This window comes from Ursus americanus, chromosome 21, assembly GCF_024610735.1.
Source record: "Ursus americanus isolate L20-20 chromosome 21, mUrsAme1.1.p, whole genome shotgun sequence".
NCBI classification, from domain to species: domain Eukaryota; kingdom Metazoa; phylum Chordata; class Mammalia; order Carnivora; family Ursidae; genus Ursus; species Ursus americanus.
The window spans coordinates 56,128,429-56,145,290 of NC_142147.1; the positions used below are offsets into that span (position 1 = coordinate 56,128,429).

The 16,862-nt window shown below is 59.8% G+C and overlaps 2 protein-coding genes across 9 annotated transcripts in view; both read left to right on the forward strand.

Moving 5' to 3' along the window:
• Nucleotides 1-13,891, forward strand: part of ZNF628 (zinc finger protein 628) — a 57,949-nt gene extending 44,058 nt beyond the window's left edge. For 4 of the 6 annotated variants that reach the window (XM_087871046.1, XM_087871048.1, XM_087871047.1 and 1 more), the window contains one exon: nt 10,273-13,891. In XM_087871046.1, the coding sequence (XP_087727172.1) occupies nt 10,278-13,403 (3,126 nt within the window). In that variant the 5' untranslated portion in view covers nt 10,273-10,277 and the 3' untranslated portion in view covers nt 13,404-13,891. Of the gene's footprint in view, nt 1-1,443; nt 2,028-6,421; nt 6,630-10,272 lie in introns of those variants that run through there. The other 2 variants (XM_045789280.2, XR_015728147.1) reach the window with 2 other exon arrangements.
• A 31-nt stretch (nt 13,892-13,922) lies between these two features.
• On the forward strand, nt 13,923-16,681 carry NAT14 (N-acetyltransferase 14 (putative)). 3 transcript variants are annotated; one of them, XM_045789282.2, is made up of 3 exons: nt 13,923-13,987; nt 14,646-14,762; nt 15,562-16,681. In XM_045789282.2, the coding sequence occupies exons 2-3, from the start codon at nt 14,691-14,693 to the stop codon at nt 16,108-16,110; spliced, it is 621 nt and encodes a 206-aa protein (XP_045645238.2). In that variant the 5' UTR covers nt 13,923-13,987; nt 14,646-14,690; the 3' UTR covers nt 16,111-16,681. The 3 variants fall into 3 exon arrangements, with proteins under 3 accessions (XP_045645238.2, XP_045645239.1, XP_045645240.1); XM_045789283.2 differs by lacking the exon at nt 13,923-13,987 and adding an exon at nt 14,054-14,264; XM_045789284.2 differs by lacking the exon at nt 13,923-13,987 and adding an exon at nt 14,298-14,438.
• The last annotated feature ends 181 nt before the right edge of the window (nt 16,682-16,862 follow it).

Consider the following 16,862-nt stretch of genomic DNA (forward strand, 5'->3'; position numbering starts at 1 on the left):
CCGACAGGCCAGCTGCGACCCGGCAGCAGCGGGCACCGAGCGTCCGTCTTGGGCGCCTTCAAGGGTCTCCAGCCCCTTCACTGACCTGCAGTTTGCCCCTCGGCCCCTCCCTGGGTGTCTCCTGTCCTCTCCTCATTGCCTCTGACCACAGCGCCCACCATGGCTGTGTTTGTCAGCTTCTCTGACCATCTCTGTCTTTATAGTGTCTCTGAGTCTGTGTCTCTGTCTCTTGGCTTGGGCAAGTCGTGTGTGTGTGTGTCCACGTGTGTGTGCACATCTGGGCATGCATGTGATGTTGTGGGACAGCCTGGAAGTTTCCCTGTCCCGTGACTTTCAGGCCCAGAGGGGAATGTGCAGGCTTTCTTGGCAAGGGGCCGTGGGGGAGGGGACCCTCTGGAGGTCAGGGCTCAGGCTCAAGGACAGCCGCTGCATGGCTGGGGTGCGACCTTTGCTGGCCTGGCTCCAGGAGCAGGCCTGTATGCACGCCACCAGGAGCCAAGGGCAGCCTCTGCGATCCAGCCCTGTCCCTCAGCGGGAACACAGCTAGGGCCGCGGGGCCGCCTGGCTCTGGCCTAGGGATGCTCCACCAGGGGGCGCCCACATCCCGGGCCGTGCTGGGAGGCTGTGCGGGAGCCGCCGCACCCTCACTTTTGGGCCCCCCTCCTCCTGTGCCGTCATGGATAAGCGTCGCCCACAGCTGGGGGCTGGCTTCCTCTGAGGTTTGTTGAGGACCTGCCCTGCCCGTATTAGGACTCACAGGCTCCCTGCCCCCATCTCAGCCCTCGTCATTGGGGGGCAGGGGGACATTTAGTTATTTAACAGTTATTGAACACCTGCAGTAGACTGAGGATGTAGCAGTGAGCAAGACGAGCACAGTCTGTCCCTGGAGGAGCCTGGGAGGGAGACACCCACAAACAGAAAAAAGACCAGTCCAGGCTGTTGGGGGTTGGATGGGGGAGGGGTGCTGCTTCAGATGGAGAAGCCGCTCTGAGAAGGTGACAATTGTCCCGCAGCCTGAGTGGAAGAGGTGGCAGCCAGGAGATTCCCAGGCAGAGGGAACGATAGGAAGAGGTAAAGTCAGATAAATGGACAGGGGCCAGACCCTCAGGGCTTTGTAGGCCAGGTAGGAGTTGGGTTGGGGAGTTGGGAGTTGGCCAGGAAGGCCAGAGTGATGAGGAGCTATGCAGGGTTTGAAGCAGAGGTAGTGCCTAGAACTCAGGGCCCTGCCCCAAACCTTTGCTGGCCTCACCGCACCTGGAATGTGGAGACCCCACTCCTGAATCCCCCTCTAATATGGGGAGGGGGAAAACTGAGGTGTCAGGATCAGGCCAGGAGCTCAGACAAAACTTGTCCCTCCCTACCTCCAACCTGCTCATCTGTGATCTCTCTACCTAGTCCCAGAGGGACTTGGTTTCCCTTAAAATTTATTGTGAAAATTTACAGGTGGCAGGTTCCTGGTGTTCCCAGCCAAGAACTCAGAGGCCAACCCTGTCATATTTGTTTCACACCATGTTATGGACTAAGTTGTGTCTCCCCAAACTCATCCTTTGAAGTCCTCACCCCCATACCTCAAAATGTGACTGTATTCAGAAACAAGGTCTTTAACGGGGTGATTAAGTTAAAATCAAGTCATATGTCTGTGCCCAATCCAATATGCCTGGTGTCCTTATAAGAAGAGGAAATCTGGACACAGACAGGTACACGGAAGGCCATGTGAAGACATAGGGAGAAGACAAGCTGTGGAGACAGGGCTCAGAAGAAACCAACCCTGCCGACACCTTGATCTTGGACATCTAGTCTCAAATATAAGAAAATAAATCTCTGTTGTTTAAGCCACCCAGCCTGTGAGGCCTTGTTAGGGCGGCCCCAGCAAACTAACCCAAGAAGTGCATTAGTTATCTACGTCTTGTAACAAATCACCACCAACACCGTGGCTTCAAGTCGTGTACTCTAATTTCTCACAGTCCCCATGGGTCAGGAGCCCAGGCACCACAGCTTACTGGGTCTTCTGCTCGGGGCCTCACGAGGCTGCGATCAAGGTGTAGGCTGGGGCTGCCGTCTCATCTGAGGTTGGGGTCCTCCTCCAGGCTCACAGGGAAGAATTCCTTCCCTTTCATCTGTAGAACTCATGGAAGTGGGCGGCCTCAAGGCCCGCAGGAGAATCACTGACATTTCACATCTCTGACCTCTTGACCCAGTTTCAAGGACCTTGCCTGGTTATATCAGGCCCACCCAGGGCAACCTTTCCATACTGGGGTTCTTCAGGGATCCTGTAGAACCAATAGGATCTATATCTATGTCTATTCCATCTACAGAGAGACAGAGACAGTGAGAGATGTTGAGTGTCTTACATTTTATATATAAAGAGGTCTACTATAAGGGATTGGCTCATGCAATTATGGAGGCTGAGAAGTCCCACGATCTGCCATCTGCCTGTTGGAGGCCCAGGAAAGCTAGTGGTGTAGTTCCAAGGCCTAAGAACGAGAGAGCTGGCGGTGTGGATTCCAGTCTGGGTCTGAAGGCCTGAGAACCGGGAGCACCGAGGGCAGGTAAAGTTCAACATTCCAGCTCAGTCAGCTAGAGAGGGAATCCAGCCTTCCTGCACCTTTCTGTTCTAGCCAGGCCCTCTGCGGATTGGGTGACGGCCCCCCACCGTGGGGAGGGCCAATGGCTTTACCCATTCGACTGGTGCAAATGCTTATCTCTTCCAATAACACCTTCACAGACGTGCCCAGAAATCGAGTTTAACCAGATACCTGGGCTTCCTGTGGCTCAGTCAGGTGGACCCATAAAATTAACCATTACATTTCCTTTTGATTAACATCAAATGATGAGGAGCTTGATTGCACCTGCCCAAATCCCTTCACCTTCACCATATCACATAACCTATCACAGGAGTGACGTCCGTCATGTCCACCGGCCACCTCAAGAAAAGGCACATGGTGCACAAGGGCGTGGGTCATTGGGGATTGTCATGGGAAGTGGCGGCCACTCCTGGGGAGGGCATTTGGTGCATATCTGTCCCTGTCTACATTTTTGTACTTCAAACAGAGGGATGTGCTTTCCCTGCACAGAAGGGACTGTGTGACCCAGTGTGACCGGCCGGGGAGTCTCTGGCTCCCGTGTGCTGGGCTGTGACCATGCATGTGGGGACCTACTAGCTAGACCTTGGATGGGGGTGGACTCGGGCTGGAGACACTCCCGGTTAAATCAATTCCGGGTTACAGGAATCACTTCCTCATTCTGTGCCTGGCTGAGAGACTTCAGAGGGCCTTTACTTACCCCCCAGTGAAGTGGGGATAACACTCTTTCCCTGGGAAAGGCCCATTCAGGCAGATGGGAGCCCCAAGAGATGTCAGAGAGGAGCATCCTTATGTGGGAGGCACAGGCCAGCCCCCTGGGCTCCTGCCCACCCCCTACGTTGCTTAAAGTGCATCTATACTGTCTTGCCTGCACTCAAGTGAAAAAAGTTGTTTTATTTTTAGCTTCTGGCCCTGGGAGTCCTATCTTTGGTCTAGATGTCTCCTGCTGTGTGTGTAGTGGGAGACAGGTGCTCCAGGACACCTCTCACCCCAGCCCCTAATCTCGCCTCTCTAGTGAGCACAGGTGGTGCCATCACCAAGGCAATGGGCTGAGTGGCCCAAACCAAAATTGGATGTCCATGCAGCCCGACATCACACGCCCCCTCCTTCCAGAGGGAAGGGATGTGGATTGGAGGGCTTGAGCATGTTGGGGACCAGGAGCATTAGTGGGGGTACGGTGAGTGAGACCTAAGCCCCCTCCCCACCCTGTGACCAAAGAGGACAGGCGAATGGTCTGGTCCTGGCTGGGCCACCTTGGAGCTGGACTATTCCAGAAACCCAGGACACATTTCCCACCACCCAGTGTCGCTGGCAGGATTGAGAGGGGGGAGTGTGAGGAAGAGCGAAAGATCCAGGCTCCCCAATTCCTCCCAGGGTCTCTCTTCTCCTTTGACTACCAGTGAGGGTGGGGCTGCCTTTCTCTGGAATCGGAGGTGGGTGGGGTGCAGACCCTTGCCAAACCTTTTGTGGCTGACAGCTTTGGGATGGGGGTAGACAGAGAGGGACAATCCCATATGCACACAGGGCCTTTGGGGCATGAGTAACAGCCTACATCCCTGGGAAGGGTCAGGTAGGGCTTGGCTACCTTCAAAGCCTGCTGTCCCCACTCCCAGCTCTGTCCTCCGGGATGAATAGTTCATCTGGCTGGAAAGGTGGGGGACAGGGGCTTGGAGGGTCTGGGGCTGGATAAGATGTCTGATCTAGTTGAGGGGGTTAGTGTCTCCCAAAAGCACCTGGGGTAGGGTGTTGTTGGCCAGAAACAAGCATGCCAGGGGCCTGGAGCGGTGTTTGCTAGGTTTCACATTTAAACTCCTAGAGGTCTTCACTCACCCATATCTACCTCTCTTGCTTTGTTTTTCTTAGCAGCATGTAGAATAGGACACACATTATTTATCACTTGTTTATTTATTACTTATTTATTGCATCCCTCGCCCCCTGTAGATTTTATAAATTTACCAGGACAGGAATTTTGTGGCCCTCACATCCTATTGCTATGTCTCCAGCTCTGAGGTCAAGACCCAGGAGGGGCCTGATCAGGACTGAGGGTCTGGACACCACAGGGCCTGGGTACCTCTGATGATTTCCTGTGATCTTATCTGTGTCTTTGACACCTTGACTCCCAGTTTGTCTGCATGAGGGTCCCATGATTTCCCTTGCAGAGGATTCTGCATGAGGTGTCCAGCTACTGCTATTTGGAAAAAGCCACTTAAATCTGCACAGCCAGTTGTTTGAGTCCATTGAGTTCAAAACCTTTGTTCATTTTCTGGCGCCAGAGTAGGGGATGGCTTACAAGGGCAGGTGCCGGGGCTCTGCCTCTCTCACCTCCTGACTGGCAGTAGATGGGGGCTGGCTGGGCTCTGTTGGCACTGAGAGCTCCTTTCACTATTGCACGGACCCTAGTGGCCTGAGATGAAACAGGTGGGCCTGGGTTCTCCCCGAAGCCAGCTGGGCCGTACATTCCACATCCACACCATGACCCAGTGTGGAATCTTCCTCCATCTGGGAGCAACCTCAGGGGGTGGGGTCTGGTGTACTGGGGAGCTCCAGAAGTAGGTGGGGACTGACCCCCTGGGGCAGGGCCTCCTAACTCTACCCTGGTGCCTGCATTCTCTCCTTCCCCTACCCTTCTACTCTTTATTCCTCAATAGCTCAGAGCTCTGCTCATGTGTCCCTGCCAGTCCCTGGGCAGCTTCCTTTCTGGCAGGGGAGGTAAAGCTGAAGTGAAAAGGATGTTTGCGCTGAGCTGGAATCCTAGGATTTCCATGCATGAATTCACGGGACACTGCAAAAACGATATTGCAGGGTGGGAAGAGGTCCACATCAGCTCAGATCACAGCTGAGTTTGGGCCTGCCCTGGGGACCTTGGAAAACTGCCTGGGAGGCTCATTCAATAAAGAGTACCGCTTGGTCTGATCAGGCCCCTTGCTGGTTGTTGCGGACAGTTGGGTGTCCCTGCTGTCATGAACCGTGGCTGAGTGCTGCTGGGCATGTAATGGGACCCCACATAGCAGAGCGGGCTTTCCTGCAGGAGTTGAGGAGGTGTGGGGTAGGAGCAGAAGAGTCTTTTGGTCTGACAAACAGCCCTCAGGCTGAGGGGGATTGCCTTGGAGCAGTGGTTCTCAACAAGGGGGGAGAGAAGGTGGAGGCCAGGCACAGGGGGCCTGCTGACCCCCCTACAAGGCACAGGATGGCCCTCACAACAAAGAACGTCTGGCCCAGTTGTTAGTAGGGCCATGGTTGAGAAACTGTGTTGGATGACCTGCATTAGCCAGCATGGCTCAAAGGCTGAAACCGTCCTGGGCTGAGGTGGAAAGGAGGGGCAGAGGACCCCGGACAGCTCAGTGGTTCCCCAAGCCCCCGGGGCCACGAAGGAGAAGGCGTAGCTGGGCCCGCGTTCCTGCACAACCACACACGCGGGCACGCAGCAGACGCCCGGGAACCGCGAGCGCATGGGACCTCTGGGGGCAGGAAGCTTCGCGGGCGTCAGTTTCCCGGACGGGGATATTAGAGACCAGGGCCTGGGCGTGGGGGCCAGGCCAGGAAGGACGACACCCCTGGTTAGCTAGGCCGTTCGGAAACCGCGCTGCTGTAGAAGGATTCTATGACAGACAAAGGAGAATCGATAGCCAAAAAGCGGAACAAGCCGCCCCACGTCCGGGCCGGCCTTGCTGGACCTTCGGCTGACTTCCGCTACCGTCGAAACGACCAGGCAGCCGGGGGTCGGGGAAGAACTACAACTCCCACGATGCTGTGCGCCGCTTACGCCGGGGAACGGGCGACCGCCGCAGGCCAACGGGAGGGGCGGGGCGGGGCCTCGGCGCACGTGGCGTGGTGACGCGCCGACGGCAACGTCGGGGTTTGTGTGCGCGAGAGGCCGCCGATAAAGGTTGGGTGCCTCGCGCCGGGGGCTGTTGGGAGGGAGCGCGCCCCCGCCCCCCTCCCAGGCCCCCCACTCCTGTCCCGCCGCTGCCGGGGCCCCGTCTTCCCGTCGGCCCCCGCGGGAAGGCCCTAGGTCTTCCCCGCTCATTCCCCCGGTCGGGGCCGCAGGTGAGAGACCGGAGGGGTGGGGGTGGGGGGAGGGACCGGAGGGCGGAGACGTTGGGGAAACGGCGAGCGTGAAACCGGAAGGGATGCCTTAAAGGGAAGGGCGCTACTTCCCCTCCGACTTTTGCCCGTCAGGCCGGCTCCGCCCCCTTAAAGGGCAAGGAGCTGCCTTTAGAGGGGCGGGTCAGGTTCTGCAGTACCCCGCAGCTTCCCGCTTTTTATTCTCTAAGGATGGATTATCTTGTGAAAGGTCACGGACAGTGTCCCAGACATTGAAGGAATAGCTTCTGAGTTTTGGTTGCTTCCAAGCAGACACTAGCGTAGCTCAACAAAGGTGCAGATTGGTATGCAGTGGGAGCAGCCTCTTAAAGGGGAAGTCGGGCCTGATGGAAGGGTGTGGTCCGGCCTTTCCAAGGGGGTGCTCTTCATTGGGCAAGATGAATCCGACTCTTGCGGAGGGCAGATGTCTCTTGTTTCAGGCATGCTCGGCCTTCTGGAAGGCACGTGCAGCTTCTCTTAAAAGGACTGGCTTACATTTTAAAGAGAATGCTCATCTTATTAAAGGGAATCTTTATCGCCTGTCCAAAGGGGATGCCCGGCCTTTTTTCATTCAGGATATGTTTTCCCAGTGCTCGCTCTGTGCCAGACGTTGTTTTAGGCGCTGGAGTGCGACAGTGATTAAGACGCCCCTACATTTTGTGGGTAGAGGGCTAGGGATGCTGCTAAACACCCCACAGTGCTCGGGACAGGCCCCTCAGCACTGGTCAGCCCTACATCTCAACAGTGCTGAGGTTGGGAAACCCTGATTAGAAGCAGGTTAGGAGATGATAAGTATATAGAGAAGGGGGAGTGTTGGAAGGGGTTGCAGATTTAGGTCCCATGCAGGGAATGCCTCCGTGAGGTGACATGTCAGCAAGAACACTGGCAGGAAGGGGAGGTCCCTGGCAGGGGCCTGTGTCACTGCTCCAGGTGGTGACTGGATGGTGTGAGAGTCTGAGGCTCGCGGGAGGTTAGGGAGGGGAGGAGGTCATGGGCATGGGAAGTCTGTAGGCTCCTGTAAGAGATTTGTCTTCTCTGAAATGGGAGCTGTAGAAGCTCTTGGCGAGTTCCCCGCAGCCTGTGTTGGGCGCGTACTGGGGGCAGGAAGAGTAGGGGTGGAAACATGGAGATCTGTTTTAGGACGCTGTTGCAGCTGCAGGAGGCAGGCCCTGGACAAAGGTGGCCATGGGGGACTTGGAGAGAAGTGGCCAGATTCCAGATATGGTCCTGCTGGGATAGGAGAACCTCCTGATGGATTAGGCATAGGTGGTGAGAGAGAGAAAGAGGTGATGCCTGAGGAAGGACTGAGCAGTTTTCAGGGATGGAGAAGATTGGGGTGAAGAAGGGAACGAGCAGGACTGAAAAAAAAACCCACCAAGTTGATTTGGGTCATGTTAAGTTTGAGTTGTCTGTTAGGCATCCATATGACATACTGTAGCAGGGGGTTAGAGTTGAAAGGAGGGGGTGTCAAATAGAGATATATTTTGGAGTCATCCTGCTTATAGACTGAGATCCCGAGAATGGGGGCTCCCTGGGAGAGAGGATGAGGAAGAGGACTAAGGGTCGGCAGAGCCCTGGGTTCTCCTAAATTCACAAGTCGGGGAGATGAAAAGGAGCCAATACCCCAAAGTGAGGAGAGTGGCTTAAAGAGGGAGGGACCCCTTGGGGATTGAGCGGAGACCATGCAGTTTAGCACCGGGGAGGCCAGGAGTGGAGTCAGGGGAGGAGGATCTGAGTGATGGGGTTTGAGATGGGAAAAAACGTGTTTTTTTTAATTTGAGAGACACAGAGCGCACAGAGGGAGAGGCAGAAGCAGACTCCCTGCTGAGCAGAGAGCCCGATGTGGGGCTTGATCCCCGGACCCTGAGATCATGACCTGAGCTGAAGGCAGACTCTTAACTGACTGAGCCATCCAGGCACCCAGGGAAAATGTGTATTGACAGCACTTTGAGTTGCTTTGCTGCAAACGGTGTGGAGAGAAATAAGGCCATGGCTGGAGGGTGCGGTGGGATGAAGGGTTTTATTGTTTGTTTTTTCAAAAGGGGAGATGCAGCTTGTGGGCACACTGAAATAGTCCAGGAGATAAGGAAGAGTTGTAGGTGGGAAGTCAGAGTCCATGGGCTAGAGGCAGGCATGGGGGAGGGGTAGTGCAGGAATTCTCAGCCTCAGCACTACTGGCGTTTTGGACTGGATCATTCTGTGCTGCGGAGGGCTCTTCTGTGCACCGTAGGATATCGAGCAGCATCCCTGGTCTCCCCTCACTAGATGCCAGGAGCACCAGCCCCTCCAGTCAACAACTTAACAGTCTCCAGGCGTTGCCAGATGTCCCCTGGGCTGGGAGAGTCGATTGCTCTCATTGAGAATCACTGCGATAGTAGTTGGAATATGGGAACCTTCTCTTCTGATTGCTTTTATAAAGTTCTCAGTGACAAGATCAGTGGCAAGGTCACCTGCTAAGGGAGGAGGGGACAGGAGAGTGGTTTGAGGGGAACAGAAACATGTTGAGTACCACCTGTTGGGTGGGGATGTGTTGCGGTGAATGGACTAGAGAAATGCAGTATGAGCAGTGCAGGGAACTTTGAGATGCATGGACATGAGTGCAGAGGGACACTGAAGCCAAGGGCACCTGGCTGGCTCAGTCGGTAGAGCACACGACTCTTGATCACAGAGTTGTGAGTTCAAGCCCCACATTGGGTGTGGAGATTACTTAAAAAATAAAATCTTGGGGCATCTGGGTGGCACAGATCGGTTGAGCAGCCGACTTTTGATTTCGGCTAAGGTCGTTGTGATCTCAGGGTTATGAGATCTAGCCACACATCAGGCTCCACGCTCAGTGCGGAATCTGCTTGAGATTCTCTCTCCCTCTCCCTCTCCTGCTTGTGCTCTCTCTTTCTCTCTCTCAAATAAACAAATATATCTCAAAAAATAAAATAAAATCTTAAAATAAAAAATTTTTTTAGGAGGGAGACTGAACCCAGGCAGAAGTGAGAACGTGGATGGGGTGGAGGGTGCAGAGCTGTTATGGGTCTGGTAGAGGTTAGGGATCTTTGATTAATGCACAAGAGGGAGCAGGCAAGCAGGATGGGGTGGTGGAGAGTGGAATGCACACAGGGCTTTAGTTATAGTAACAGTGGGAACTGAGGTTGAGGCAGGGCGGAAGATGAGGTTTTGGAGAAGGGTCAAGGATCAGATGCCAGGGTGCTAGAGAGACCCCAGGCCTTCTTCAGGGACAGTGCCTATCTGTAGAGGGAAGGAGCTTAGTCCTAAGGGAAGTACTTGGGCTCCTAAAGACCATGAATAGCCTTCTCAGACTTGTCCAGCCTCCTGGGGGGGATGGCCAGCATCCTGTGGCTGGTGAGTGCCCCAATTTGCCAGAACTTTTGTTTCAGCACCTAAAGCCTTGCATTGGGGCACACCTGGACCACTGGGGGCCCTGATCCTAAGGGAGTCTCCCTATCCCGTGGGCGCGGGGGGGGGGGGGGGGAGGGTTGGGGAGGTACCCTCTGCCTCTTCAGAGGCAAAGTGTATGTCCAGGTTGAGACGATGGGGTGTTTGGGTGGAGGTGGGATGAGCTCACGCCTTCGCCTGACCTGGAATCCCCCGCCAGGTGTGATGGTCGGCTCCCACGCAGACATGGCGCCCGCCTCTACCAGCGAGGGGCCCGGGGAGAAGCCCGGCCCCGCGGCCCCCGCCCCGACGGCCCAGTATGAGTGTGGGGAGTGTGGCAAGTCATTCCGGTGGTCATCCCGGCTCCTCCATCACCAGCGCACGCACACGGGCGAGCGGCCCTACAAGTGCCCTGACTGCCCCAAGGCCTTCAAGGGCTCCTCCGCCCTGCTCTACCACCAGCGGGGCCACACGGGCGAGCGGCCCTACCAGTGCCCCGACTGCCCCAAGGCCTTCAAGCGCTCCTCGCTACTGCAGATACACCGCAGCGTGCACACGGGCCTGCGGGCCTTCACGTGCGGCCAGTGCGGCCTGGCCTTCAAGTGGTCCTCGCACTACCAGTACCACCTGAGGCAGCACACGGGCGAGCGGCCCTACCCGTGCCCCGACTGCCCCAAGGCCTTCAAGAACTCGTCCAGCCTGCGGCGCCACCGGCACGTGCACACGGGCGAGCGGCCCTACACCTGCGGCGTGTGCGGCAAGAGCTTCACCCAGAGCACCAACCTACGGCAGCACCAGCGCGTGCACACTGGCGAGCGGCCCTTCCGCTGCCCGCTCTGCCCCAAGACCTTCACGCACTCGTCCAACCTGCTGCTGCACCAGCGCACGCACGGCGCTGGAGCCGCCACCCCCGCCCCCGCCCAGCCGCAACACGAGCCCAGCGCCAAAGTCTTGGTGTCAGACGCCTACCTGCACGCGCCTGCGCCGCCGCCCCCGCCCGCGCCCCCGCCCGTGGTGCCCGAGCTCTTTCTGGCCGCGGCGGAGACCACGGTGGAGCTGGTGTACCGCTGCGAGGGCTGCGAGCTGGGCTTCGGCAGCGAGGAGCTGCTCCTGGAGCACCAGCCCTGCCCCGGGCCCGAGGCAGCCACCCCGCCCCAGGACGGGCACGCCACCACGGCGCCCAAGGTGGACCCCGCCCCGCCACCCTCCCAGTCCCCACCGACCCCTCCAGCGCAGCCCCCGCCTGCCGCCGCCGCCCCGGGCTTCGCCTGCCTCCCATGCGGGAAGTCCTTCCGGACGGTGGCCGGCCTCTCCCGCCACCAGCACAGCCACGGGGCGGCCGGCGGTCAGGCGTTCCGCTGTGGCAGCTGCGACGGCGCCTTCCCGCAGCTGGCCAGCCTCCTGGCGCACCAGCAGTGCCACGTGGAAGAGGCGGCTGCTGGGCGCCCGCCCCCCCAGGCGGAGGCCGCCGAGGTCACCTGTCCCCAGGAGCCGCTGGCCCCAGCAGCCCCTGCCCCGCCCGCGCCCGTGCCTGCGCCCGCACCAGCTTGTGCCGAGCGGCCCTACAAATGCGCCGAGTGTGGCAAGGCCTTCAAGGGCTCCTCGGGGCTGCGCTACCATCTGCGGGACCACACGGGCGAGCGGCCCTACCAGTGCGGCGAGTGCGGCAAGGCCTTCAAGCGCTCCTCGCTGCTGGCCATCCACCAGCGCGTGCACACGGGCCTGCGGGCCTTCACGTGCGGCCAGTGCGGTCTCACCTTCAAGTGGTCCTCGCACTACCAGTACCACCTGCGGCTGCACTCCGGTGAGCGGCCCTACGCCTGTGGGGAGTGCGGCAAGGCCTTCCGGAACACGTCGTGCCTGCGGCGCCACCGGCACGTGCACACGGGCGAGCGCCCCCATGCCTGCGGCGTGTGCGGCAAGAGCTTCGCGCAGACCTCCAACCTGCGGCAGCACCAGCGCGTGCACACGGGCGAGCGGCCCTTCCGCTGCCCGCTCTGCCCCAAGACCTTCACGCACTCGTCCAACCTGCTGCTGCACCAGCGCACGCACTCGGCCGAGCGCCCCTTTGCCTGCCCCATCTGCGGCCGCAGCTTTGTCATGGCCGCCTACCTGCAGCGGCACCTGAGGACGCACGCCCCCGCCCCCACGGCTGCGGGCCCCTCAGCCCCCGCCGCAGGCTCTCAGGCCCCTGCTCCCCTGGCTGCAGCCCCAGCCCCATCTGCCACCCAAGACGTCCACGTTCTCCCCCACCTCCAGGCCACGCTCTCCCTCGAGGTGGCAGGGGGCCCGGCTCCGGCCCCGCCCCCAGGCCAGGCAGCCCCCAACTCCCAGACTTTTCTCCTGGTGCAGACCGCCCAGGGTCTCCAGCTCATCCCCAGCAGCGTCCAACCCCCTACGCCCCCGCCCCCACCGGCTCCCCCCAAGCTCATCCTGCTACCCTCCTCCAGTACTGGTGCTGGGAGCAGCCGCGGAAGGCAGGGCCCACGGGCTACAGGGAAATCTGGTCAGGGACCTGGAGTAGTATGGCTGCCAGGTCCTGGGGGACTGGGGGTTCAGGGAGGGGGCAACGCAGGGGCCAGTGGGGGAGGGCAGAGCCTCATTGTTCTACAGAATGTAGGGGGTGGGGAAGCAGGGGCACAGGAAGTGAGTGGGGTCCAGCTCCAGCCCCTCCGGCCAGCCCCCGAAGTGACCACTGTTCAGCTCCAGCCAGCCCAGGAGGTGACCACGGTCCAGCTCCAGCCAGCTCAGGAAGTGACCACGGTCCAGCTCCAGCCTGTGGCAGGCCAGCTGTCCAATCCCAATGGGGGAGCTGTGACCACTGAGGCCCCCAATCTGCTGGTGGTTCAGAGTGGTACAGCTGAGGAGCTGCTGGCGGGTTCTGGCCCTGGGGAGCCAGGTGATGGTGAGGCCAGTACTGGTGTCGTCCAGGATGTGCTCTTTGAGACGCTGCAGACAGACGAGGGGTTGCAGAGCGTCCTGGTGCTGAGTGGGGCAGATGGGGAGCAGACCCAGCTGTGTGTGCAGGAGGTAGAGACCCTACCGCCTGGGCTGGCTGAGCCTCCTGCCCCAGGCCCACCGGGACAGAAACTGCTCATCATCCGCAGTGCGCCAGCCACTGAACTGCTGGAGAATGGCAGCGGTGGGGGAGGCGCGGCCACGCTGCAGCTGCTGACCCCACCAGCACCTGGCCAAGCCTCTGCCCCAGTGGGCATCTCCGCGGCTCCCACCTCCCATATGGTACAAGTGGTACCCACTGGCGCTGCCCCTGGAAGCATGACCCCGCAGGGCTTGCCCTCTATCCAGATTGTCCAGACTCTGCCCGCAGTCCAGCTGGTGCACACATTTTGAGGAGAACCACTGGGTTTTCTTCTGCCCAACACAGAGACCCGGACTCACTGCTTGGGCTGGGCTGGGGGGAGGGGAGCTGCAGGCTGGGCTTGCTAATAAAGACCAAAATCTCCTTTCCGTGTTTTTTCTCAGGGGCGGCCGGGGTGGGGGGAATGTCATGGCTATAGCCACTGCTTGAGAGCTTGGAGCCTTGTATCTCTTGCTTCCTGGCTCTCAGTGACTGACTTCGCGATTTGGGGCCCGCCACTTCTACGTGAGGTTCTGTTTATCCTTAAAGGGATGCATCTAGAATCCTGGTTCTGCCACTTGTTCGCTGTCACCCCACCTCTCCCCCATCTGGAAAATGGGTGGGTGGGAATCCTTATCCCGAAGGCCCCTTAGAGAAAGCCCAGGTGGGCTGGGGTGGTGGTTCCTGGGGCCAGGAGTTTGGGAGCTAGTGAGCCCAGGGGCAGCCCCTCCCGCGAAGGCCCCGGAGCCAATGAGAACTGATGCGCTCCCATCACCGCCCCCCCCCCCCACCGCCTCTCAGCTTGCTTAGCAACCAGGGAAGGTCAGCGAACGTGCGCTTCTCCTCGGCTGGCCGGGTAAGTACCGTTCTGCTCCAACCCGCCGCCCCTATCCCCTGCGGCCCGCACCGCCCCGCGACTGCTCGCGTCTCCTCCCTCTACCCCAACCCCGGTGGGGTCGCTGCTCCCTGCTCAGGTCCCTCTTCGGCCCAGTCAGGACGCTTGGCAACCGTTGCTAAGGCAGGGTGCAGACCCCGCCCCCTCCGTGCGCGAGCGTGACGTCACTTCCGCAGGCGACCCCTTGCCGACCCTGCTGCCCCCACACCTAGTCGAAGGATTGGAGAGACCTGCAGAGGTACCTGCGGTGTCTGCTCCTGCGTCGCGGGTGGGGGACGCCTGTGGGGCAGGGAGCGTGGTCCATGCCCTGGCTGTTGGTGGGGGGGAGTTCCGCTAACTCCCCAGGGCAGCCCCGGAGCCTGAGAGGGAGCCCCGGGTTGCTGGGTGCTGGCGTCCGCAGGGCTTGTAGGAGGTACTCGCCTAGCACCGCGGCGGGCGAAGGGGGGGGGGGGTGTCCGCGAGACTGGAGAAGTCTCGGGGTGGAGAGTGAATCCCAGCCTGCTTGGGACCTCGCTTGGGGGTCCCGAGCGTTCCCAGTGTCCCCATCTGGACCGTGCTGCTGCTGGTCCCCATGCCTGGAGGTGCCCTTCACTGACGCTGACCTGCTTGTTTCCACCAGGTGCACGCCTGCTCCCTTCGGGGGCGCGGGAGCCTGGGGGCTGACATGGCCCCCGGCCACCTGTCCGTGCGGGAGATGAGGGAAGATGAGAAACCCCTGGTGCTGGAGATGCTGAAGGTGAGAGCAGGTGGGGGCACATCGTGAGCGGCTCCAGCCACCTGCCTGAGCCAGCCTGGACCCCTGAAACGTGATCTTTTCCTCCTAGGAGGCTTCCTGGCGCGGTCCCTTCTTTTTCTAGGGCCTTCTTCCTACCCCTAGGGTCAGAAAGGCTTTAGGGGCACCTGGCTGGTTCAGTCTTGACCATGGGGTTGTGAGTTCAAGCCTGACTTTGGGTGTAGAGATTACATTAACAAAAAAAAAAAAGTTTTAATAGCTGGAGGGCGGTGAGATGAGCGTGTCACGGGCTCCCTCTGACCTCTGCAGACTTCAGTCCGCCCTGCGCCAGCCAAGCCTCCTCCCCAGCACTCTTCAAGCAGAGCCATTGGGCCTCAGCCTGGCGCTGGGTCTGCCCCCCACCCCCACCCCAGTGCCACCGCCTGCTGTCCAGAGCATGCTGCTGCTCTGAACTGGGGCAGTCCTTTGTCCTGTTCTGGCCGCCGCCTTCCCTGCAGCCTCACACCTGCAGCTCCCCTGAATCGGGTGTCCCCCCACAGCTCCTAATTCACTCACTCGCTCAAGGCCCCGTGTGCTGGACGTTGTTTCCTGGAGCCTAGAGCAGACATGGTCCCGTTGCCTGCCTGTTCCTTGGCCGCAGGCCCCATCACACCGCCTGCCCTTCTCATTCAGGAATTTCCACCCCTCCGCCCTGCCTGGGCACAGCCCACCCCCTCTGCTCTCCCCGAATGTCTGACAGCATGGGGGCCCTAGCGTGATGGAAGGCCAGGCCCCCGAGGCTGACTGCTCCTCCTGCCCACAGGCTGGTGTGAAGGACACAGAGAACCGTGTGGCCCTCCACGCCCTGACACGGCCACCAGCTCTGCTCCTCCTGGCTGCGGCCAGCAGCGGCCTGCGCTTCGTCCTGGCCTCCTTTGCCCTGGCCCTCCTCCTGCCCGTGTTCCTGGCTGTGGCAGCCATGAAGCTGGGCCTGCGGGCCCGATGGGGCTCACTGCCTCCTCCAGGCGGCCTGGGGGGCCCCTGGGTGGCAGTGCGCAGCTCGGGTGATGTGTGTGGGGTCCTGGCCCTGGCCCCAGGCTCCAGTGCTGGGGACGGGGCCCGGGTCACCCGCCTGTCTGTCTCTCGATGGCACCGCCGCCGAGGTGTGGGCAGGCGGTTGCTGGCCTTTGCTGAATCCCGGGCGCGAGCCTGGGCGGGAGGCATGGGGGAGCCCCGGGCCCGGCTTGTGGTCCCAGTGGCTGTGGCAGCATGGGGCGTGGCAGGGATGCTGGAGGGGTGCGGCTACCAGGCTGAGGGGAGCTGGGGCTGCATGGGCTACACACTTGTGAGGGAATTCAGCAAGGACCTGTGACTCTGGACTCCGGTGGGAGGGAGAGCGCTTAGTGAGTGACTACTGTATGCAGGTTCTCCCTCTGTGAAGCCCCAGCCTGCCCGGGGCCCAGAAGTAGGCCTGCAGAGGGCCAGACACCCCACTGCAGGCTGATGTCTGTCTGTAGTGTTGGAACTTCTCACAGAGGTCACCCTGTCCAGCCCCCTGACCCAGATTTCATCTGCACTGAGAAATCTCCTCGGTCTGTCTGGAAAGGTTGCACCATTTGTGCTATAGGCCTGAGCCCAGGAGAGAGATGTGGGGAGGAGGAGAAAGGGCCCGCCCCCGTGGGTTAGGACTTGTGGCAGGGCACCCCAAATGGGGACAAGGCCCTCCTGGGAGTGGGGAGGGGTTTGATGACTGCTTGGAGGGGATGAGCAGAGCTTTGCAGAGAAGGGTAGTCTGCCCAGAGAGAGGCCCTGGCAAGGACAGGGTGGACACGGGGCTGCCCACGCCAGGCCCCTCCCTGGAAGGTGAGCTGAGAGGGGCGGCCAGACCCATCTGGTTTTTTACACCCGATTGTTAATAAAGCCTAAAACTGCTGTGTTCCGAACTCTCTCTCTGATGCCTTTTCCAGTCTGTCTCTGACCACCCCCCCCTTCTGTCTGGCTTCTTCTTTCCCCGACTTGACATTAATTGTTGCTGGGGGTGCTGGACGGGGAGAAGGGGAGGCAATGAGCTCACGGCAGCCCTGCTCCCTGCCAGCCCTCTGACTCACGCTCCCCATTACCGAA

What these genes read in the sequence shown, in the direction of transcription:
- NAT14 (XM_045789282.2), top strand. Translation starts at nt 14,691, where the DNA reads ATGGCCCCCGGCCACCTGTCCGTGCGGGAGATGAGGGAAGATGAGAAA. An exon ending in TGGTGCTGGAGATGCTGAAG is followed by an intron (nt 14,763 to 15,561) that starts GTGAGAGCAGGT and finishes TCCTGCCCACAG; the next exon opens with GCTGGTGTGAAGGACACAGA.